General features: G+C 34.0%; 1 protein-coding gene across 7 annotated transcripts; it reads right to left on the bottom strand.

The window, feature by feature from the left end:
- Positions 1–607: 607 nt before the first annotated feature.
- LOC136216996 (primase homolog protein-like) lies at positions 608–5,150 on the bottom strand. 7 transcript variants are annotated; one of them, XM_066003551.1, is made up of 7 exons: positions 4,905–5,150; positions 4,404–4,455; positions 4,049–4,146; positions 3,905–3,965; positions 2,805–3,123; positions 2,529–2,635; positions 608–1,005 (listed from the first exon to the last, which is right to left on the bottom strand). In XM_066003551.1, the coding sequence occupies exons 1-5, from the start codon at positions 4,961–4,963 to the stop codon at positions 3,055–3,057; spliced, it is 339 nt and encodes a 112-aa protein (XP_065859623.1). In that variant the 5' UTR covers positions 4,964–5,150; the 3' UTR covers positions 608–1,005; positions 2,529–2,635; positions 2,805–3,054. The 7 variants fall into 7 exon arrangements, 5 of the variants coding, with proteins under 5 accessions (XP_065859623.1, XP_065859621.1, XP_065859624.1 ...); XR_010683420.1 differs by having other exon boundaries at positions 608–2,635; positions 4,061–4,178; XM_066003549.1 differs by having other exon boundaries at positions 608–2,635.
- Between the last annotated feature and the right edge of the window lie 21,024 nt (positions 5,151–26,174).

Raw genomic sequence — 26,174 nt, 5'->3', positions numbered from 1 at the left:
GCTTTTCACAAAAAGCTCTTTTCATGAACAGTTGTTTGTAGTTACTTGTTATTGATAAAATTACCCTTCTTATTCCACAAAATGTGCTTCAATTTTAACATTATTTTTATTTTTAGAACATAATTATCGAAAAACAAGGTTTTATTGTGTTCAATAAATTTTTTAGTTTTTTATTTAAATTATTTTTATTAATTTGTATAATATATTTTTTATTTTAGAATTTGTTATTTTTAGAACATCATTTGTTGTCACACCAAACATGCCCTTAATAAACCTATATATTAATTGATTTATGGAAGGACCTAATACACCCATATATGAAAGATCAAGGACTCAATGTGTCTAAATGAAAGATCGAGGGCTTAATGCACCAAATGGTGAAAGATCAAGGGCTCAATGTGTCTAAATAAAAGATCGAGGGCTTAATGCACCAAACAATGAAAGATCAGGGGCCTCATGATGCTTTTTGCCTTTTTTGTTCGAAGAAACTTTTTTATATCCAATTGCAACACTTTTTTAGGTAACATATGATATTCGAAAACAACATTGTTTCTTTTACGATATAACACCTTAATATATGCCACACAAATTTTCTAAAAAAGCCATTTTTAAATTAATTAATAACATAACAATGTCCTTAATTTTAATATGATCCCAAAAAGAAAAAAAAACTAAAAGTATTATAATGTCATACAAACATAATATAGATTATCCTTCATCTCTTCATATGGAGTATCATTTTTAGATTGCAACATCGCCAATTTCACTTGATATGCCACCATAAATTTCTTCCATATCAACTTTGATACTGAAATTAGCTTCTTCCAATTTGTTCATCATCCATAACATTTTTTTTATTTATTTTCTCATCTATTTCTTCAAGTTGGTTGCTTATCTTTGTTGTCAAATCCTCTACATGATAAAGGTGAAATCTTTCCAGTTGACTGTTTCTTCAATTTTCTTCCTTCAATTTTCTAGGTAGTGCAAGCCAAGAGGATACTTGTTCTGTATCACCACAAATAACCGTTACAGGACAAATAACTGCAACATATAATATATTTATCTTTTCAAGTTCATATATTGGTTTTGGCACAAAACACGGCACCATAAGACATATGCACAAAAGCTATTGGTCTAGTCAAGCAATTTTTAGATGATATAAACTCTGAAAATAATTGGGCAAAATCAAATGGTAAGACTATATATTCTTAAACATTACCAAGCAATAAGTCCAAATAAAATAAATCTACTCCGACGGTTATTACTCTTTTGTAACAAAAAAAATCTTTTATGTATGAAATTTGGAAAAGACAAAAAGCTAGAATTCACAACCCTTGACAAAAGGCCATAAGGCATTGCAATGTAGACAGCATATTATATGGCAGCCGTGAAGCTACTGGTCTAGACTTAAAGAAATGTTAAACCTTAAGCATTACCAAGCAACACGTGACTCCCAACATTCCCAACGCAATTATATATGGAAATGGAGATAATTTTAATACAACTATATGCCATCATTTTCATTTTGCTAAAAAAACGAAAATACATGGGAACTGGGAAATAATCTTGATAACTAATAGTTGAATCCAAAGAAAAAAAAACACAAAGAAAATTCAAAATTTGATTTATTCATTCTTCTCTGAAATTTAAACAGATGAATGAGGAAAATAACCATCTATATACAGGTTTTTTCTCTTCTTAGGCCATTACCTCTTTGATCACACATTCATAGGTTAAAAAGCATCAAAATAATGACATAAGTGACACGTCATCGTGAGTCAACTCAGATCACTGATCGGAACAACACATGACATCCACGTATACGTCATCTGGCTATCACATGCCGGTTATTTTTATGAAGAAAAAAACAAAATATAACCGGCACGTGGCTTCCACGTTTCGTTTCTGTCAGAGATCTGAGTTGTCTCATGTTGACGTGTCACCCCTGTCATTATTTTGATGCCTTTAACCACTGAAATCGGCGGAGTGACCTAATTGAAATAAAACTCAAAGTTGAATGATTTTATTAAGACAAATTGAAGTTGAGTGGCTAGTTTAAAACAACCATGCAAATTAAGTGACCAATGGTACATTTAACCGCACATTCATGTATTAACTGATGAAATAATTAAAAACCTTCACCAGTCAAATAAGAAAATAGATAAAATATTATACATTTTTTCTTAATTTTGATCATCCAACTAAACAAATAATATCAACATTTGGATTCTCTTATTTGAACATAATAGTAAGTGGTGAATGAGTTATAAGCTTTATAAGCCTTCACCAAGTCCAAATAAATATATTTGTATAACCTTAAGTATTACCAAGCAATATGTGACTCCCAACATAATTAACAGAATCAATAATGCCCAGACTTGAGAAATATCCCAACATAACATTAGACTTCAACCTACACAAACTAATGAGTGAAATGCCCAGACTTGGGAATCAACAATGCACAGACAATGTCACATTATACAGCTATTTAAAATGCTAAGAAAAGGAAAAAAAACAACTTTCCTTACCAGAATTACAACAACAATAAAGTATATAAGATAGGTAAAAAATGACTATATGGTCCATGTAGTAAAAAATGACTATATGGGTCCCTGCAAAATGAGTATATGGGTCCCTGCAGTAAAAAAAATGACTTAAGGAGATGATAAACATGATCCAAACTAGAAAGTAATATAAAGAAGTAGCTCGATTACTATTTGAAATGTTTAACAATAATAAAGATCATAACGGGTCACTGGGCTGATATTCTAGATATATAATTAAAATTTGTTCATAGAGGATACCTGTGCACATGCAGTCAGAATGGTAGCTTTGAGACGAATAAGCAAAACGCGCAATTGCTAACCTCCTTTAGGGACATCAATATGAGTAGAGCGAATAAGGAGATAACTGGAGAGCTCTTCACAAATTCTCAATTTCGCCATACAGATATCAAACATGCTTATGCAGCATCAATCATTAATGTGAGAATCTCAAGCACCAATCTCTTGAAAGTTTTCCCATCTATATCTACCGATGAAATACTCATAAGTTTCATCCTTGCGACAACTTAGTAAACAGAAAGTTTCGCGTTGATAAAGCACAGTATTTTTGTGACCATTGCTGAAAAACATATGAATAACTTGTCAGAGTAGTATAGTAAACAGAGTAGTTGTTGAAGGCTTGAAGCACATTACTAGTCAACAGTCCCTCTTCTTGGTAGCGAATCATTTGCTATATATCCATATACTAAACAAGAAAATCATGTAGTTTATTCCTTTAGATAGGCAATGAGATGCCACCATCATCCAAAACAACAACAAGGATGAAATAACGGTTGGGTTCAAAAATCAAACCCGCAGAAACAAAACCCATAAACTTGCCCAGAGGCATAACCAATGACTGCATTACGAAACGGCAACCAAGAGAAGAGGAAAAATGATAGAGATTTTGAGGTCTTTTTAATGTCCCTTACAAGTCTCTAATTTCAGAGCTCAACTCTAGTTATCCCTTTAAGAATGAATACTGATTCAAACAGGGAACAATGCTAAGTGAACTTAAACAAATGACTAGTCTTATTATTCATACATCGAGAACATGTATAATGGTTCATGGTAATTGGTGAAAGGTGGTCACCTAGGTCTAAAGAAGGGATTGGGGAGGAAAGTGAAGATAAGACGTCTTGCTTAAACGATCTTATTGGTAAAGCTGATAAAGAAAGGAAGATTATTAGCTTGAATTACTTTCACATTCACTAAAGGTATGCTACTTGGTTGAAGCATCATCATTTTTAAAATAATCTCATATTCTATCATTAACTCAGAATTACCCTGGATAACTTCTAATTGAACCTGACAGCTTTATGTTAATCATTTATACACAGATGATAGCATTCTAATCAGACCTCATTAGCATCTTTGAAATGTTCATCTTTACTTTTCTTTGGCCATCTAACTCGCCAGCATCTGCATTATCATAAACAAAAAAAAATTATTCCCCTTGTATAAATTTATATCCGACGATGATGCTCAATAATAGTATCACACACATAAGGGAAAACCTTTCTCTTCCGATACAACAAGCAAGCTCTTCAACTAAAGCTTGACCAGGCAGATCTCCATCAGTGACAAGTATTACGTGAAATGCCTATTAGAATAAATATTTCAAAATCATCCAAACTGCAAAGAATTTCATATATGAGCTTATTCGTTATTGTTATTGTCATTGTCGTATTATCATTATTATGAAGACTTCGATAATATAAATGTATACATGGTAGGTACCCAAGACAATCAGTGCATATATAATTATACACAGAATCATTCTTTCAAATAATATATAGAAATATGAATTATTTTCCACAAACAAGAGAACTTCAGAAGCATGAGATCATTCCTACTGACCTTTTTCAAGTACTCTTTGCAATTCCACAGATATCCATATTTTGTGTCCCAGCTTCACAGAATACAAAGAAGAATAATTAGCTCCAAGTTCTCAATGCCTTACAAAAGGAAAGCAGATTCCCTTTTCACACTAATCAGCTCCACTCATTTAAAACACCAATGTGAATCTCTTCAAATTAGGTCTTAATTCAGGGTGATGACTTGAAAATTTAACAATTGAATGTGGAATCAGGGAAAATTGAAATGGTGTGTAAACATATTGTAACAAGGAAATGACTGGTCGTTCAAGTCTTAAGCCGAAACCCCTAAAATGAGACTTTCGGGAAATCATCGCTAATGAAACGGGTTTCCAAAGAAAGGGAGAAAGCATCAAATTCTACTTGAAATATGAAAGAAGAAAACAGAGTGACCCAAATAGGACATTACAGAGAATTAGGTCTTCAAGTTTATAATTAATCGACACATAATCAGATAGGGGCAGATGAAATAACAAAGACTTACCTAAGATACAAGAATCGAAAGGCGAGCTTGGATGGAGAGCAGGTCGATGAGGGAGGCATCAAGGACTGATCGGCACAACCTTGTCATCCTGGACAGACTGATCGGAATGAGCTCGGCAAGGCACAAGGAGAGAACATCGTTGAGAGAGAAGGCAGTCTATTTTAGTTGGATAATGTTGGAATGGGAGAAATCAAAATTTTAAGGGAAGCGTTGGAATGGGGGGAATAAAACGAGTGTTACCTCCAAAATTTCACACCAAAAGTGTTCCCCATCAAAAAGAATTAGATAACTAATTTATTAGTCTCTACATCATTTACTTATTAGGGCAAATTACATTTTTACTATCTAAACTTTCACGTTTTTACACTTTTATATCTAGAATTTATTTCTCATTTAAAAACTATTATTTTAAATATTAAAATTAAAAATTTTGTTTTTTGTTTTTCTTTTCTTACAAAATATGTTTCTGGCATCTCTTTCTCTATCAGCTTCTTTCTTGTATCTCCTATCTAATTTTAACAAAAATATAATTCAAATATCTTAGTATATAAAAATAAAAATATTTTTTCAATAAAAATAATAAATATATAAGTGTATCTTTAATATTTAAAATAATAGCATTATTAAGTGTAAAATTAAAATTTAGATACAAAGTGACACGGAGATTAATATTTTTTTAATATTTTTAATTTTATATATTAAAATATTTGAATTATATTTTTTTATTAAAATTAGATAAGCGAGAAAGAAAGGCAATGTCAAAAACAATTTTTTTCTTTTTGAAAAAACCTAAAAATATAAAAGTGTATTTTTAAAATAATAGTTTTTAAATAATATTTGAATTTCAAGTATCAAAATATAAAATGCTAAAATTTAGGTATAGAAAATGCAACTTGCCTTGTAATAAGTAAAAGACAAATCAACCATTTAAATGGATTGAGATTGAATATAACAAAAGTTAATAACCTTATAATATATTACTGAACATACGAGAACTAGATAATGGGTTATAAAACAATGTAGGAACCAATAAATTATTTACCCAAACATTTATCATTTTCGATTTTTTAATTCTTACAGATGCAAAACGGCGTCGTTTCGCATCTATTAGAATTAAAACAAATGTATTATATATAAAAAGTGTTTCAATATTTCCATATCAATTGCAACACTTCTTAAATAGTGTTCCAAATATCAGACTTAGATAGTCATCCATTGCAACATTTTGTACAGAGTGTTGCAATGGATCAAATTAACTAATATAAATCGCAACACTTAATCAGCAACACATATATTTAGGGTTGCAATAGACCATCTATGGTATAGTGTTATTACACTTTTTGATCAGTGTATAGAGATCACTCAGGGCATTAATCATTTCATTTCTGAGCAAGGGTAGAGACATTACCTCAGTTGAGTGTTCCTCATAGTCAGATCCATCAGAGAGGTCAGCTTGCTTAGAGAGACAGTGGTCAGCAGCTTCGTCAGCCATGAAACAGATGTTTGCTGACTCGGTGGCATCAGCTTCTAACGAGGTTGACTCATCACTATCACTCCATATGGCCACCATTGCCTTTCTACTTCCCTTCTTGTCTTTCTTCAAGGTGGGACAGCTTGATTTGATGTGCCCAGCTTGATGGCATTCAAAGCAAGTGGTGGGCTTTGAGTTGTCCTTCTTGTGTCTGCTGTCGCTAGACTCAGCTTTGTATTTATCACTTCTTTTGAATGGCCGTTTGCTGTATTTATCATTTTTCTTAAACAACTTCTTCATTTTCTAGTAAACATGGCCATCTCCTCATCATTTGATGAGTCAGCTTCGGTTGAGTCAGCTTTCATGACAAGAGACTTTTGCTTCTTGTCCTCAGTTTTTTCTTTAGCTTCAAAATTCTTCATGGAGATCTCGTGGGTCAGCAGAGATCTAATAAGTTCATCATACTTATACGTGGTCCGGTCCTGAGCTTCTTCAACAGCTGTCTTCTTTGCTTGCCAACTCTTGGGGAGACTTCTTAGAATTTTCTTCACTTGCTCTTCTTCAGTGAAGTTCTTGCCGAGTCTCTTAAGCTCATTTATAATGTTGGTGAATCTTGCATTCATCTTAGAGATGTCCTCATTATCATTCATTTCAAACAGCTCGTACAGCCGCATGTGTTGATTCACCTTGGACTCCTTGACCTTGCTATTTCCTTCATAGGTAACTTCCAGCTTCTTCCAGATTTCCTGTGCTGACTCGCAACCTGAAATCTTATTGTATTCTATAGCATCTAACGCACATTGAAGCATATTGATAGCCGAAGCATTATTTTGTAATTTCTTAAGGTCATCATCTGACCACTTATCCTCGCTTTTGACAGTTTTCACACCGTCAATGGTTTCATAGGGAACAAACGGGCCTTGGACTATTGCTAGCCATGCACTCATGTTTGTTGTCTGAATGAAGTTTTTCATCCTGTTCTTCCAAAATGTATAATTAGATCCAAAGAACAGAGGAGGCCGACTAATAGACAATCCTTCGGGGAATATCTGGGTTGTTTGATTTCATGGAAGGAAATGAGTGTTGTTCTCAGCCATTACAGGGATCAGCTCAAGATAGATTTATCTTGAATAGTGAGTTACTGAGCTCTGATACCACTTGTTGGTCCCGTGTAACGTAGTAGGATTAGTTCCAATGGGGGGTTAGGAACTAATGTAACTTTTTCGCTTTATAATGTTGACTTAATTAAATGTTTGACGATTTAACTCAGCTTTAGGTCAGCAAGGCTGAGTGAGGTGTGAGACAGCTTTAATCAGATACTGACTAGAGCTGCTTCAATTGTGAGTTGGGAAGTAACACTTTAGGTCATCTTCCAACTCAGCACTCTGATTACTTAGCGTCGGCTTGTACAAATTATTTACTGAGCAATTTAAGCAAGCAACACATACATATACTTATATATCAAGAGAAAGGGTTAGAGATTACTCAGCAGACTTATCCTAGTTCGGCCTCACCGCCTACGTCCAGTTCCCAGAATCCCTCCGGGCTACACTTTAGATGAATAAAATTCACTCTAGACTTTTACACAATGATTGGAATTTGGTGTAAGAACTTGCTTTTTGTATTCAGATAGCTTCTCTTTTGGATTTTTGACTTAGTGAAAATTTTGCTTGTCTGTATCTTTCTTGTATTTTTCGGCAATGATCCAAGTGATGAACTTGTCCATTTATAGTGAATTCTGAAGCTTCAATGATTTGAATTCCGGCATATCCGTTGAGAGTAAACAGTCTTCTTTCGTCATTGATTGGTCAGCTTCCAGAATTGCAGGCCAATCCTGTCGTCTGTTTTTAGCAGGAGCTAGGTTTGCCAGTTTCGTCTTCTTGCGCCAGGTTCATCTTCTAGCGCCAGGTTTGTCTTCTTTCCAAAGGTTAGATGGTCCATGCGTCTCGAAAAGGTCCCTCAAACGGATTTTCGAGGCTTCTGAGATGTGTCAGACTTTGTCTCACAAGTTGACGGATAATTGGACACTGACTTGATTATCACTCAGCTTGACTTAGCGGCGACTTGAATATTGCTCAGCTTGACTCCGCAGCTTCGCCTTCAAGCTTTCCTGAAGAAGACATTTCTTTAGCAAAGCTGAGTTGAGTTCCACTCAGCTTCTGTTGTGTGACATGCTTATGCTGACTTTGCTCTGTCTTTCTTTTATAGACTTTAAGTTCCTGTTCTCGTTAGTTAATATACTCAACATTGAACAAACACATTAGTACAATTAAATCAAAGCACTTAAATTTAATTGTTTTAATCATGGGATGAACTTAAATAATTATGTCAAATCAAAATCATGTGGAAATGTGTTTCAACAAAGAGTTGATTAAAATAAAACTTAATGACCTTGTAATAATATGATGGACCTACTAATATGTTAAGCAAAAACATAAGGACTTTATAATTATTTACCCTAATATATATAACACTTAAAAAAATTTAGCTTTTCGTCTTTCTCCCTCCCGTCTGACTTCGCAGATTTCGCAATATGCGAAGTCTACGAAGATAATGTTTGGTTTATTAGATGATTTCAATTCGCAGATTTCACAATATGTGAAGTTTGAACGTGTTTTTGCAAAGTGATATATAACAAAAAAAAACAACAATAAGGGATTCCAACATTAAAATCATAACATTATCAAAATTTACAACAAGATTGCCACAATAAACTCCTAATTAATCATTTCAAAGTGAACGTAACGAATCTGAATGGAAATTTCTCCCTGTATTGAAAGTCCATGCCTTTTGGGATGAGACATGGAAGTCCAAACCTTTTGGGATGGATATTTCCCATGGTCCACACCAAGATTGCCACAATAAACTCCTAACTAATCATTTTAAAGTGAACGTGACAAATCTGGATGGGAATTCCTCCCTGTATCAGAAGGAAAGTCATCCCCTCTACATCCCAGTACACCGCCTTCCTGCGGTATGTTATGTATTCAACCACCTTCAGAAAAATTTAATCGTGTTAGGCAGAAAAAATGAAGATTTGGCTTCGCGAAATGAGAATTCGCGAAGTATGTGAATATAAATATGCAAGAAAGATGATGATTTTACTTCGCGAAATGATGATTTCGCGAAGTCTGCGAGGAGAAATGTGACGCTTTGACTTCACGAAACGATGATTACACGAAGTCTGCAAGGGAAAAATCATGAAATTTTCCCTTGCAGACTTCGTGTAATCATCATTTCACGAAGTAAAATTGATACCTCTCAGGCTCTTTTTCCTTGCAGACATTCACGAAAACGGAGTACGATAAGTGAATTTCTGGAAAAAACGCAAAGAAAGCAGTAGATACTTATATTTTTCGCGCCTTTCACTATTAAAATCGACAATAATCATATGATAATCTGGGAAAACGATGAAAATAATGTAGAATAATGATTGCTTTGAACCGCACAAGAAGAAATAAACCAAGAGACGAGTAGAAACAGAAAGATGAAGAACCATTGCGTCGTTTTCTAGCAATAGGAAGATGAAGAATCAATAGAGGAAGAGAGGAAGAAGAGAAAGACATGGTAATATAGAGAAATGGTGCAGATTTCACGAAATATAAAGGAAGAGAGAAAGATCAAAGGTTTGGGAATCATCTAGGGAAGAGCAACCACTCGCGTAGGAAGAGAAAGGGGAATGGGGAAGATGAGAGGTTAAGGGTATTTTGGGAAAGTCACACAAACATAGTCTATATATATAGTAGGTTGAGTAAATGGATTAAATATGTAAATAAGTCTCCCATTTGATCCAATTTTGTAATTTTTGCTTTTTTTTTTAAGTTTATGGTCTAAAGGTTTTTCTTTTAAGTTTTTGATCAAAAAGTAAATTATTAACTACTGAAGTTTTTTTAAGTAAACCAGAGTGAAACCAGTTTACCGGTTGATCCCGGTTCACATGGGGTCACTAGTAATGACTCCAAAACATTATAATCGTACTGGTTACCCTGTTGGTTTCCGGTTGAACTGGTTCAATAAGTCGGACCGGGCTGGTTTTTAAAACCTACTATTTTGTGGTTTTGTCAAAGGCTAGCTCGGCGAGCTGGGCCTCGGGAATCAGTCTTTTGACTAATTCCCGGCCCCACGACTCCACGAACTCGCCCCCACTTCGCCACCTGCAATAGGAAACAAATTCTATTACTTTTTGGACTCAAACCACAACTATAAATAGGAATTTTCTATTGTAAATTAGATATCTTTTATCTTTTGTAAAAACCCTAGCTTTCCTCCTTGAAGAATCCTCTCCACCTCTTCCATCCACCATTGAAGAACCTTCAAGCTCCGCTCCCCGAGGATTGTTCAAGGCTTCATCCTTAAGTCCTAGGAAGACACCTGCATTGGTAGACTGGTTCCCTGAAATGGATTTTCTTTCTCTTTTACATTCTGTTTGCCTCTGATCCATGTTATGAATTCTAGGCTCATTGTATCTTCGTGACAACACTTTTCATCTTTAATATTAATTCAGTTTCTTGTTTTATTCAATTGATTGTATGATTTAATCTTTGTCTTACGCTTTGCTTAATTGGTTTAACTCATTCAAAGTCCAAACATATACGTGGCACACATTGCGAGCTGAATCTGACCTAGTCAGAGCCTATAGGATTGACAACCCTATAAAAGATTAAGCCCAAATTTCTCAGCCTCAGAGCTAGTTTCGGCCTTACAAGGGAATCACGCACTAAGAACCATAGAAGGATAAGTAGGGTTAATCGCCTTAGGCAAAAGTGACTCAGATTAGGTTAACAATTGATTAATGAATTAGGTTGAATTCAATATTATCGTATCACTACGCTTTCCTCAGGGTAATTACATTGTTAAAAAATCACTTAGGAGTAAAATAACTTAATTAGGAGTAGATTAATATAAACAAACTCAATCTCAAACCCCCCACATCCTAGATAACATTAGAAGCTTAGTAGCTCGATACTTGCATGAGTAAATCCCGTGGATTCGATACCTGGACTTGTCCAGATTATTACTTAATAACGACGAGGTACACTTATGTCACACCCGACCCTAGACGACCTCAATCGGCATCGGGCGTGAAATAGAAAGATCATAATATTTACCAAGGACCTCAACATATATTTACCAACTCCAATATATTACAATTGAAATACCAAAGTTCTGACTATAATTCTAACAATAAGCAGCCAACTTCCAAACCTCACCTAATCGGTCGGTAACATTCTCTATATCCTGTACTTTATCACCTAAAAACATTAAAACATTTAAAAACGTGAGACAAAAATCTCAGTAAGAAACTAGCAGCTATAAAAACCAACTTTACTTAACATAGCTACATATATACATTTATACAGGGATTTAATCAAAACCTTTTAAAATATACTCAAAACTTAAGTTTATAATATAATCATCAAAACCTTATAAAACATTCTCAAAACTTAAGTTCATAAAATAAAATTTGTGTATGTGTATCCATCCTCGAATTCCACCCGTGTAGATCATAACATCAATTATAACAATATCGAGATATCTCATTTATATCTCGTTCCTTGCCTAACAGTTAGGACTACCAGCCGTGCACTCTGGCCATACCGCCATTAGATATGGTCTTACAAATACATCTCCTACCTCGGGCAATCCTAGATGGACAAAACCATTTTATCTTTCAAAATATCACAACTCATAAAAATCATATTTGGACTTCAATCCAAAATAATAACAACAATAACCGCAACAGATTTCTCAATCCAAAAACAATTCGTAAGAAATCATCAAATTCATTTTATTCAATATATATATACATTGAAACCAAAAACATATATGTATATATGTAAATCAACCAAATTAAGCCTTAAATTAACATAATCAAGTAAAATCTGAAATTCACATAGAAGCATAGTCAATAGCTTCATTTGAACCATAATTTCACAATAAAAATCAAAATCGTGAAAAATCCCAATTTTACAAAATTCCTGCATAACCTTAAAATATCACTGTCTGAAAATTCTTTGATTATATATATATATATATATATCTATATATATATAACTCAAAATATAGTTGATAGTTACTTACCTTGATCACTAATTGAAGAAAATACACCCGATCGATTCTCGTCTAAATTCTGTCTGAGACGTTTTCCCTCCAAACACTTCCAAAACTTAAAAATTCTTCGGTTAGGACTTAGATCTATGCATAAGGATGCTATGGTTCCAATTTTGAGTGATTCAGACGGTCGAATCTCCGTAAATCAAAGAAACGGTGGAGAAACGGTTCAGAGAAAATTGATAAATTTATCAGGAATAGAAAAAAGAAAAAGAAGATGAGGATGATGATGGTTCTAGATGAATTTGGATGATATATATCCAAATTTGGAAAATATAATTTAGACACGGACGTGACAACTTATTCCTTAGTGAGTCTCATTGAGCGTCAGCTCGAGGCGCATCATTATTCAATAGTATAAATGACAATAAGAACCCCATTATTCATAGACAAATCAATATCTTTAAAAATGAAATGAAAGTCTTGTTCTTTTGTGTACACTTACATGCATATTATAAATTAACTATTGAAACATTGAAGAATTGTCTACATTTTTTTTGGTAAACTACGCGGGAATTCCCCAAAGAATAAAAAAAAATTAAGAAGAAACAATTTTGCTAAAGTTGACATTGTTGATGTCGTTGCGCAATATATCATGGATGCCTGCGTAATTCGCTAACTAATCTGCCGCTTTGTTGCCTTCCCTGTAAATGTGAACAAGTTTGATCCGCCAATCCTTCTCCTTAAACGTTGTACACCTGTTAATTAGCCATGAAAAAAAGCGAGTAGGATGTGTGCTGGACTTCATAAAGTCGATCACTACGGAGGAGTCAGATTCTACAATGAGCTACCGAACGCCTTTACGCCAGGCAAGATCTAGCCTAAAGAATAAGCCCCACAATTCCGATAACATGGTATAACAAATACCCATATTAACCGTGAAGCCACCCATCCATACACCATTGCAGTCCCGCAATAAACCTCCTATAGAAGCATAACCAGTTGTTGTGCGACAAGAACCATCCTAAGAATTGTCTACAAATCTATATAGACTTAATATGTGGATAAATAAGAAAAAAAATCAATTTCTTATTTATTCATTAATTAAGTTTATATAAAAAAATTAAATAATTGCTATATGAATATATCACGTGTTAAAAATTATGCCATGTGTTAAAAATTAACAAATCAGTTAATTTTTTATCAAAAAAATGGATTAAATGATACCAATGTGAACACCTCAAGGGAAAATGTTACCAAATGATATATACTATATATGAATGGATGACTCGTTATAGTGGTTTAGTTAGAAACAAATATTTAAAGGAATAAATGGACTAAAGTCATAACTGAAAATTATGTTGGAAACTCCATGGTATGTCAAATTCATTATAAATTCCGAATAAAGTGAAATTATGATGGAAATTAATGAATTATGAATAAAGTGAAATTATGACGGAAATTAGACATTTAGCAACAAAAAATTCCATTGATGATTTTTTTTGTATAGACCATATATATCCTCATTGAGATCTACAACCTTCATGTTTCACAATTTATTATCGTTCATCAATGCCATGTTTGTTCTTTTAATTTTATTTGCATAACATATAATATTGTCATTAATTTCTTTTATTTTATAATTTCCATTCTTCCATGAGATTCACATTGTAATATCGTGCTTTTCTTCCTGAATTATAACCAAAATATTAGAATAATCAATAAAAAATACAAATGTTTGATTTTTTTTCTGCTTTCATTTGGTAGCCATTTTTAGTTAGTTACATTGTTAGAACAGGAACTGGAAAACACCAAAAATGATCAAACAAAAAATGGACAGAGTCACGGACTAAGTCGTTTTCTTTAAGGCATTCGCGGAACTGCCGGAAAATTGCAAGTAGTGTAATTTTTTTGTCGCCTCCAGGATAAAACAGTCATCGTATAGGAATTCGTTTCTGTCTACACTCAATATAAATAGCTCAGTTTCGATTTTCTATGTGAAAGTGAATTGTAATTCTATATTTTGGAAAGACAGTCTCACACATATTTATACCGGAAAAAAAAGCTGTTGAGTTATGATTTAGTGGAGAAGGTGTAAGAGAAAGCAGGGAAGGTGGATAGACTGATTCAAAAAAAGTACATGATCAAATAAAAAAGAGACGTTATGGGATACTGATTCAGAAACTGTATTTAATTAAATAAAAATTAAATCCGAAATTATTAAAAATAATAATGAAAAATATTACTAATTTTTTTAATAAAAAATTATAGAGTTCACACTACACCAACCCCGCTCGGATCGGACGGACGGCAGAGCGCACGCGTGTGGTGGTCAAGCATGAGGTAGCTCATCACCCTTTCACAAAAGTGGGGTACTCCTTGGAACACACCCAAGTGTGTGAGAACCTCCTTTATAAATACCTCCACTAAGTGCTTTAAAAGCAATGTGGAATACAAATAACTCTATTAGACAAATACTTCGAGTTTTTTTTTTCATAAATTCAAATATTGGGCCTTGAGGCCTAACCCAACAAGTTAAACTTTTTATAAATGAAATTAGGAATCCAAAAGATATATTTTGCTTGTTCTTAAGTTATACACCAATCGTTTCATTTTTAGAAGTTAAGCTTTTAGACACAATTATTTTATCAGAAATACTAAAATTATTTGGAAATTAATTTCTCTGACACGCTTGCATCACATCCACACACATTAAAACTGAAATTAGGATATTATGAAAATATCGGTAACATTGTTATATATTTTTATTTATTAAATATCTAACTACGAATAGATTTATTTCATTTTGGATTATATTTTGGAATGGATTCCTTTTTAATATTATAAAATTTTAATTAGTTATTTTACGTCAAATATATTTTATTTCATTTTGAAATACACTTAAAAATCAATTCTTTATAATGTTATATATATATATACAGTGAGGCTATAGAGAGGGACTCCCTTACTTTTTATTCTAAAGGAGTAATAAGTTTACTCTAGTTATCAAACAATACATCCTAATTTAATTAAACATGTTTAAGTAAAATTCATCGTTTCTCTGATTCTTCTCGTCTCTCTCTCTCTAACAGATAGTTATGATTCCTCCGTCGATCTTTCTCCTTCATGAAAGCCTGAACTCCGACCAGAAATATGTTCTCTCTATCTTCTCCAAGGTCTCTATCTCTCTCATTTAGTGAGGTATGGAATCGGTTCTCTATTTTCGGCTAGTTTCCTTCCAAAATCTCAGTTATCTAGTTTTTCAGCAAAAGTGTTAAAAATCTTCCTATTTTTACAACAGAAGTGGAAGCATCCTAATTTTTTTTAGGAATAGTGAAATTTATCAGTGAGGCTGTTTTATTCTTTTTTTTTTGCATCCTCCACTTCAATCATTCAAAGGAAAAATCTATGGATTACAAATTCAATAATTTCAAAATCAGTGACTTTGTTGATTTAACGGGGAGTGCTCATATGGAGCATAACTGCTACAGAGGAATTTAAAAGCAAATGCAAAATATAGTCAGGTGGAGATATAGGAGGAAATAACAGAGGAGAATGAGAGAGGAGAAGATGAGTGTTTGATGAAGGTAAAGAAGAAATTGGTATCGCAAGTGTTAGAGATCGGAATAATATTTCACTCGGTGATAACCGGAGTAACGATGGGAATGTCTGATGTTTATTACTTTAGAGCATATGTTCTTGCCTTGTTGTTTCTCTTATTCTAGATTGATCTACTATTTAAGAGGTAGTTTCCTTTAGTGTGGTTCTGTTAACAGTGAGTTTTTTCTTTAGGAAAATTGTTGGGATGCTTTTTGGAGAAGTTCTCTCGAAGCATCAAATTCTTGCAAAGCAGTTGATAGGAAGTACATAAAGGATTCCATTAAAGACTTTTACTGATTCTCTTGTTGTTATGGAGTTGGATAAATCATTTAAGTTTTTTTTTGGGTATGACTGTTTTGAGGATATGAGGGACAATGTGAAAATTTACGTTAGTGAAATTGAAAAATGGAATGAGAAGTGGAATGTTAAATTGTAGTTTTCTTTTTGTGAAATGTGTGAACAACAACAACAACAACAACAACAAAATTGTTCAATCTCAAATGATAATAATATTGTTTGATTTTTTCATTATTATGCAACTTTTTGGCTTTCTGAATCTGTTCATCCTTAGCCAAGTGTTTTATTCCAAATTGGATTACATAAAAGAGGGTAAAGATTAAGTTTATGGTTTTACGAGGAAGCAATTTATAGTTGATGAAATTCTGAAAATAAAATTGATAATTGAATCTCAAGTGTTGTTGCTTAACATTTACATGTTCAATAGCTGTTGGAACCGGAACAAGGAAACACAGAAATTGACCGAACAAAATAATGGGCAGAGTCGTGGACTATGTCGCTTTCTTTAAGAAGTTCGCGGAACTGCCAGAAGGTGCAAGTAGATTAAATTTCGATCGTCTCCAAGATAAAACGGTCCACTCGTAATCCGAGTTCGTATTGCACAATACGAACCCGATGTGTCTACACTCAAACTAATTGCTCAATTTCAATAGTTCTTGAAAGAAAAATAAATTGATATCAAAATAATAAACAAAATAATAAAAACTAAAAGAGCTGTTCTTTTCTGTGTTTTATTCGACTAAAACACTCATCTATTTATAGTGGATGAGCTGCTCCCAATAGAAAATAAAAAACAAAAAATACAACGACACAAAAAATCTGTTTTGATATATAAAAGAAGTGGTCAAGTGGAGAAGAAATAGGATTGTGACTGAAGAATAGGAGCAATAAAGCAAATAAGACCAAAACAACTTTGAATTAAACCATTAATTCAATTCTTTACTTTTTCTTACTCCAACCGACAAAAATGTAATGATGACCTTTTCCTAATATAACCAAAAAAATAATAATAATTAAATAATCTGTTTAATGAAAAGATTATTTAATTAAATGAAACTCAAATATCATAGAAAATGTAAGTGTCCAAATATCATATTAATTGTGTGGATCTTTTGACACTTTTCAAAACTTTTGAGGGACTCAAAGTGACTTAGAGATTATTTTGGTCTCAAAAGGAAAATTCATATAAAGGCCTAGCCCAACAATCCCCCACTTGAATTTTTAAATTTTGTTTATTGAGCATAAACATAAGGTCAAGCATAGACAAAGGTATCTTTCGATTTGAACCCTTGCGTAGTGAGTATAATTCAGATTTTACTAAAGTGACTCGTAGTCTTAAACTCTATCTCTGACATTGTACCACGCTATAACCTTTTCAGAGTGTAGTTCTTGTAGCCCGTGCGTTTATGGCTATGCACATCTATCCCGGTATAATGAATGCTCTAGAGTTTTGCCCTAAACTCATAGGAAGCGGCCTCACTTCCACATTCATATAGGTGAGTCTATCAAAAGTACTCCTGTAGCTATGTACTTCACTCCAAATGGAGTATAGACTTCATTAAGTGTTTCTATTATCTCAACCTCACATCGCTTCAGGATACTCATGCTTGAAATTGCATAATCTAACACATATTACATCACAACTTGTTATTACCCATTGAACCTATTACTTGGGATCTCCAGTCTATAGGTTGGGTTACTATTGTGTGTAACTCATCACTGTAGGGGCATAAGTCCTATACTCTTTGCCGTATTTTGGACTTTCTCTCTAGCTAATCCTTTCATCAAAGGATCGGTTAAATTCTCTTTTGAGCGTATGTGATCCACTCTAACAGCTCCTTTAGTGAGTAGCTCTCTAACAGTGTTGTGCTTACGACGTATCTGTCGTTTCTTATCGTTGTAATAATGATTATGGATCTTAGCAATAGCCGCAGTACTATCGCAGTGGATCAATACTGTTGGAATCGGTTTTTCCCATAAGGGAATCTCAGCTAACGGACTTCTCAACCAACTTGCTTCTTCACTAGCCACAGCTAGTGCAATAAGTTATGATTCCATATTTGATTGAGCTAAAATAGTCTGTTTCTTAGACTTCCATGAAACAGCACCACCAGCTATATTGAAAATATAGCCACTAGTAGCCTTGAAATCATCTGATAAGGTATTCCAGTCAGCATCACTATATCCTTCAAGGACTACTGGAAACCTTTGATAATGTAATCCAAGTTTCATGGTTCTTTTAAAGTATCTCATGACCCTTTCTATAGCATTCCAATACTCCACACTAGGTCTACTAGTAAATCTGCATAGCAATCCCACGACATACGCGATGTCGGGTCTAGTACAATCAGTGGCATAACGAAGGCTGTCAATTATGCTAGCATACTCTGATTGTCTTATACTGTCTCCGGTGTTCTTAAAAAGTTTTATACTAGGGTCATAAGGTGTACATGCAGGTTTACATTCAAAGTAGTTATATTTCTTTAGAATCTTCTCAATGTAGTGATATTGATCTAAGGAAATTCCATTTTTATACCTAGTTATCTTGATGCCAAGAATGACATTCGCTTCTCCTAGATCTTTCATGTCAAAGTTTTCACATAGCATCGACTTAACAGAATTCACAATATGAATATTAGATCCAAAAATAAGCAAGTCATCAACATATAGACATATAATGGTGCAAACACCATTTTCATATTTGTAGTAGGTGCATTTATCACTTTCATTCACCTTAAAGCCATTTGAAATAATCATGTTATCAAATTTTGCATGTCATTGCTTAGGTGCTTGTTTGAGGCCATATAAAGACTTATCTAACTTACATACCTTATGGGTTTGATCAAAAAATACAAAGCTCTCAGGCTGATCCATATAAACCCCTTCTTCTAATTCACCATTCAAAAACGCAGTTTTAACATCCATTTGGTGCACCTCAAGATTGTGTACAAAAGCAATACCAATCAAGACATGAATTGATATAATTCTTGTAACTGGTGAATATGTATCAAAGAAATCAACATTCTCTCTTTGTCTAAAGCCTTTAGCTACAAGGCGAGCCTTATACTTATCAACTGAACCATCAGGTGATTTATAAGGATAATAGCATAATAGCATAATAGCTACTACAGACTTAGTTAGTGTCCTATTTTTTCTTTCAGCCTTTCCATTCATTTCAGGTGAATAAGGAGCAGTGGTTTCATGTATAATACCATGTGATTTATAAAAATCAATAAACATGCTAGAACCATATTCTGTTCCTCTATCACTACGAAGTCTCTTAACTTTCCTATTGCATTGATTTTCTATTTCAACTATGAACAACTTAAACATGTCAAACGATTCACTTTTATTTTTCATCAAATAAACAAAAGTAAAATCAGAACAGTCATCAATAAAGGTTATAAAATAATGTTTGTCATTTCTAGTCAATTTTCCATCTAATTCACATATATCAAAATGAATTAACTCTAGAGGTTCAGAATTCCTAACAACAGATTTATAAGGTGTTTTTATGATTTTTGCCTGACTACAATAATCACATTTAAGAAACTCATTTAAATTCAACTTTGGAATTAATCATAAGTTACTCATGTTCTTAATGATACACTTTTTAACATGACAAAAACGAGCATGCCAAACATTAAAAGTACACAAGGTGTAAACAGAAAGATTCACTTTATTAATCTCAACATTCAACTTAAACATGCCTTCAGTTGCATAACCCTTTCCTACAAACATATTATTCTTAGTCAAAGTAAATAAATCTGCCCCTATAGTCTGTGTGAAACCAGCTTTGTTGAGAAGATACCCTGAAACCAAATTTTTTCTCATTTCTAGAGTATGCATCACATCCTTCAAAGTTAAGGTTTTTCCAAATGTGAAGTTCAATTCCACATTACCAATTCCAGCAACAATAGTGGTATGGGAATCACCCAACAACACTTTCTTATCTTCGGCCACAGCAGTGTATGTTTTAAACATACTTCTATCATAGCAAACATGTTGAGAAGCACCAGTGTCTACCCACCATCCATCTAATCCACCTATGAGGTTGATCTCAGAAACCATAGCAACAAAATTATGTTGCTCTTCAGTCAGGTTAACACTAGGAGTAGTGTTTCGCCTGTTCCTGCACTTACGTGCCATATGACCTAGTTTTTCACAATTAAAGCAGAGAAAAGCAGCATCATTTCTAGGTGGCTGTTGTTGTGGCCTATTTTGGTTCCTTTGAAGGTTCCAATTCAGATTGACTCGGGTGTTGCAGTTTTGGTTTGGTTTGCGGTTCTGATTCTTAAAATTCTTTTGAACAGGTTTCAGAACAGCAGTGGATCTTTTAGTGTTATTAGAAATAATAAGCACTTCTTCTTTTAAATCTTGTTTTCGAGCTTCCTCCTTAATTCAGAGGCGTGTAATCAGACTTTCCATCAAAAATTCTTTTGTTTTGTGCCTCAACACATTTTTAAAATCTTTCCACGAAGGAGGCAATTTGTCAATAATCACAACAACTTGAAATTGATCATTTAGAGGCATACCTTCTGAAATAATTTCATGTGCTATTTTTTGGAGTTCGTGGGATTGAAACTCCACTGATTTTTCATCAGTCATCTGAAATTTGAGGTAGCGGCTGACAACGTATTTTTTTGAACCAGCTTCCTCTGTGTCATACTTCCTCTACAGAGCTTCCCAAATTTATTTGGCAGCTTTTTCTTCATCAGTATAGTAGTCATACAGATCGTCTGTTAACCCATTGAGTATATAATTTTTGTACAGAAAATTCGTTTCTGTCCATTTTTTAGCAGCATAAACATCAGCACGAACATCAGCATCAGTAGCATCTTCAGGAACAACAGGCTTTTTCGAAGTCAAAATAGAAGCAACTTTTTTCGTGGTGAGGTAGAAGAGCATCTTCTATCTCCACCTTCGGAAGTGAGCTCCTTCAAACCGGAATGGTTTGTTGATTTCAGCAATCTCATTAGATTGTTCGGTGACCATAGTAGCAGTAGTGAATCGTCTTAAAATTGTTGGAATCGGAACAAAGAAACACAGAAATTGAGCATCTTCTGTCTCCACCTTCTTTAAGACGTTCGCGGAACTATCAGAAGGTGCAAGCAGATTAAATTCTGGTCGCCTCTAGGATAAAACGGCCCACTCATAATACGAGTTCATATTGCACAGTACGAACCCGATCTGTCTACACTCAAATTAATTGCTCAATTTCAATAGTTCTTGAAAGAAAAAGAGATTGATATCAAAAGAATAAACAAAATAATAAGAACTAAGAGAGATGTTCTTTTCTGTGTATTATTCGACTAAAACACTCATCTATTTATAGTGGATGAGCTGCTCCCAATAGAAAATAAAAAACAAAAAAATACAACAGCACAAAAAAATCTGTTTTGATATATAAAAGAACTGGTCAAGTGGAGAAGAAATAGGATTGTGGCTGAAGAATAGGAGCAATAAAGCAAATAAGACCAAAACAACTTTGAATTAAACCATTAATTCAATTCTTTACTTTTTCTTACTCCAACAGGTAAAAACGTAATGATGACCTTTTCCTAATATAACAAAATAATAATAATAATTAAATAATCTGTTTAATGAAAAGATTATTTAATTAAATGAAACTCAAATATCATAGAAACTGTAAGTGTCCAAATATCATATTAATTGTGCGGATCTTTTGACACTTTTCAAAACTTTTGAGGGACTCAAAGTGACTTAGAGATTATTTTGGTCTCAAAAGGAAAATTCATATAAGGGCCTAGCCCAACAATAGCTAAAAGAGACAAACTCAATATTGTATAAATTTTAAGAATCAGTTCGCCACAAATTTCCAACATGTTGAAAAACAGTGCAAATGCATACACAATTTACTTAGAGATTAATATTAATCTAATTATAAAACCAGCAAATAAAAATACATACACACATTAGTGCCTCCTATTTGGGTTGTATATTTGTAGGCATATTCTAATTGTTGGATATATGTCCAAATCTTCCTTCTATAAAGTTACAGCCATGTTATATGTCGAAATACAAACAATAAGATAAGGTGGAACATAGTGGGAATAGTCTATGAGTAGCTAGCCAATTCATAAATTAACTGTAATATATATAAAAACATACAAATATACAACTCAAATAGTTAGCACTAATGTGTGTATGTATTCAAATGATAAATGAAGATAAATTATGACTTTTTAGAATAACAAAATCTGCAACAAGTACAAAAGCAAAAAATAAAGTGAAATGATTATTTGGTCTCAAATAATTTATGTGCTTCAAATGGTCAACTGAATTCAAACCATAATTTAAGCATGGTTTTTGTGAATTTGCTACAACTAACCACATACAAAAGAACCAAGACAAAATCATGCTCACTTTTTGACAGCACTCAAATGCATTTTTTCTACAGGACTTGGTCTGGTAAACTCTAGTCAAGTGTGAGACTAAATAATAATAATACAACACGTAGTTATAGTATTTCAAAAGCTGGTAAACATATAAAATAATCATATAAGACATAAACATGATCCAAAATTAAAAGAAATATAAACAAAAATAAGAAAAGGGACCGCCAATTTAGTTTCCATGAATAAACATGGTAAAGAATAAGATAATTACAAAAACAAAATCAGATTGGTACTAGACTCTAATAAGTGACAAAATTTCATTTCTAAAAATCAACTATATCGACCAATTATAATATGCATATACTGTAAACTATGAAATAACACAGGAATAGCTGGAAAGAGTAAGTTTATTCATTGAGAAACATGGACTATAAATAGCCTTACAAGCATAAAAGGAATAACAGAAAATCTACGTTTAACAACTAGAAGCAAGGAAAAGATATGAAGATAAAAACAAACTCTATTCTTCCTAAAGAATAGCTCTTCCCTAAAGACTAGGACTTTCTAAACCAGCGACATATTTAATTAATTAAAGCAAGATAAATATCTAACAATCCCTCCCTTAAGCTAATTCATCAGAATTCAGCTTACTTCAGTAATATCTGCAACTCCAAGCATCTCACGTAGCTTCTCAAATTGCTCCAACTTCAATGGCTTTGTCATGATATTTGCGACTTGATTTTCAGAGGCACAATAATTTAGCTTGACAACTTCATCATTCACTAAGTCTCTTAGGAAGTGAAATTTCACATCAATATGTTTACTTTTCCCATGAAACACCGGATTTTTGGATAGCTGTATGGTAGAGCTATTATCGCACATGATCACAGTCCCCTCTTTTTCTTCAAATTCAAGCTTTTCCAGCACTCTTCTGAGCCAAACACATTGACAGGCACACATGGCTGCTGCTATATATTCTGCTTCAGTGGTGGAGAGGGCGACTACTGGCTGTTTCTTTGATGCCCAAGAGATTGCTCCAGACCCCAATTTAAACACAAACCCGGAAGTGCTTCTTCGATCGTCTAAATCACCAGCATAATCACTATCAGTGAAGGCCATGAATTTTAAATTGCATCCTCCGTTTCTATAGAACATTCCCAGATTGACAGTACCTTTTAAGTACCTTAAAATTCTCTTCGCAGCAAGCCAATGAGACATGGTAGGATTTACCATGAACCTGCTTATTAAACTGACACTAAACATCAAGTCAGGTCTAGTTACAGTTAAATACATAAGACTTCCAACAACTTGTTTAAATAGAGTTTCATCAACTCTAACACCACCCTCATCTTTCCTCAGTTTCGTACCCGGCACTATTGGATTTTTCACAGCATTGCTATCTTCCATGCCAAATCTTGCTAAAACTTCCCTTGCATATCTTCTCTGACAGATAAAGATTCCACCTGCACATTGTTTCACTTCTACTCCAAGAAAGTGCTTCATCCTCCCCAAATCAGACATATCAAACTCCAACATCATTGAGTTTTTAAACTCATCACACATGCTTCTATCGTTTCCAGTATAAATTAAATCATCAACGTACAAGCTTACAATTAGGATTTTACCTCCTTTTGATTTTGTAAACAAAGTATGCTCACTGGGACATCTTTCAAACTTTTCACGTACGAAGTAAGCTTCAATTCTGCTATACCAAGCTCGAGGCACTTGTTTAAGCCCATATAACGCCTTTTTCAGCCTGTACACCTTTTCTTCTTCTCCTTTCTTTACGAAGCCCTCAGGTTGCTCAACATAGACTTCCTCTTTTAATTCTCCGTGAAGGAAAACGCTTTTTACATCAAGTTGAAAGACTTCCCAACTGGATTGTGCAGCTATTGCAAGAATAACACGAATGGTGTCGAGTCTTGCCACCGGAGCAAATACTTCAGTATAATCTACTCCATGGCGTTGTGCATATCCTTTTGCCACGAGTCTCGCTTTGAACTTCTCCACATCACCGTCTTCATTAAGCTTTGTTTTGAACACCCACTTGACTCCAATGGGTTTGATTTCTTTGGGAGCAACAGTTAGTTCCCATGTCTGATTCCTTTCAATAGAATCAATCTCTGATGACATTGCCTCCCTCCATTTTCTGCTTTTCACTGCTTCTTCAAAAGACATCGGATCATTCTCTGTTATCATCATCAGTACATTCAAATCGTCATCTGAGAGACCTGCTCCTGTTTCATAATCTGACATCCATGCCGGTGCTCTTCTTTCTCGTACGCCCCTCCCTTCAACTAATTCGCCATCATCAGAACTTGGCTCATTTGGAGGAGAATTTGTTGGGCTGCTCATTTTGCTGGAGCTGTTACTTGAAGTGTTGGAACTGATGGAATTTTCAGAACTGCTACTGCAATTATTTGAATGTGTTTCACCATGTTCGGCTTCATTTTGATCAGCTACATCATCATCTTCTTCTTCTCCCCACTCTAGTATATCATGCTTTATTTCTTCGACGGATCTGCCCCAATCCCAGCTTTTATCTTCTTCAAACACAACATCTTTGCTGACAATAATTTTCTTTGAGATTGGATCAAAGAGCCTCCACGCTTTTGACTCATCGCTGACCCCTAGAAAAATACATCTCTTGCTTTTATCATCCAGTTTGCTCCTTATTTGATCTGGTATGTGAACATGTGCTACACATCCAAAAATTCGAAAGTAATCTACCACTGGTTTCTTATTGCTCCACGCCTCTTCTGGAGTTTTATTTTCAATTGCTGCTGTTGGAGAACGATTTTGAATGTGCACACACCATCTTGCTGCCTCAGACCATAAAGTTTTGGGAACTTCTCTTTCATTTAGCATGGATCGAACAACATTCATAATCGTTCTATTCTTTCTCTCGGCTACTCCGTTCTGCTGCGGCGTATAGGCTGCAGTCAATTGCCTCTTGATTCCCTGTGCCTTACAAAATTCTGCAAACTCATTTGAGGTAAACTCACCACCTCTATCAGTTCTCAAACAAGTTATAAATACACCCATCTCCTTCTCAATGCTAGCCTTATAATGTTTGAAGGTAATAAAAGCTTCTGATTTTTCATGTAAAAAGTAAACCCAGGTTTTACGAGTAAAGTCATCGATAAAACTTAGGATGTACCTTTTGTCACTGTGGGAGGCTGGTTTGATGGGACCGCAGATATCAGAATGTACCAGCTGAAGTTGCTTTGATGCCCTCCATTGGCTCCTCCTTGGCATAGATTCTCTGTGTTGTTTTCCAGTTAAGCAAGTTGTACATAACTCCTTAGGAGACTTCAGAGCAGGTAATCCGATCACCATTCCTTTGAAAGCTAACGTTCTCAATCCCTTCTGGTTCAGATGACCAAATCGACAGTGCCACATGTGGGACTCCTTCTCCGATACATCTTCAATTTGCAAACACATAGAATTTCTGTATGGCATAGAAGCTAACAGAAAAAACATTCTATTTCC

The sequence above is a fragment of the Euphorbia lathyris genome, chromosome 2 (assembly GCF_963576675.1).
Source record: "Euphorbia lathyris chromosome 2, ddEupLath1.1, whole genome shotgun sequence".
NCBI lineage: Eukaryota > Viridiplantae > Streptophyta > Magnoliopsida > Malpighiales > Euphorbiaceae > Euphorbia > Euphorbia lathyris.
The sequence above is the reverse complement of the archived record's forward strand: the minus strand, read 5'-3'. Positions and strand labels throughout refer to the sequence as shown.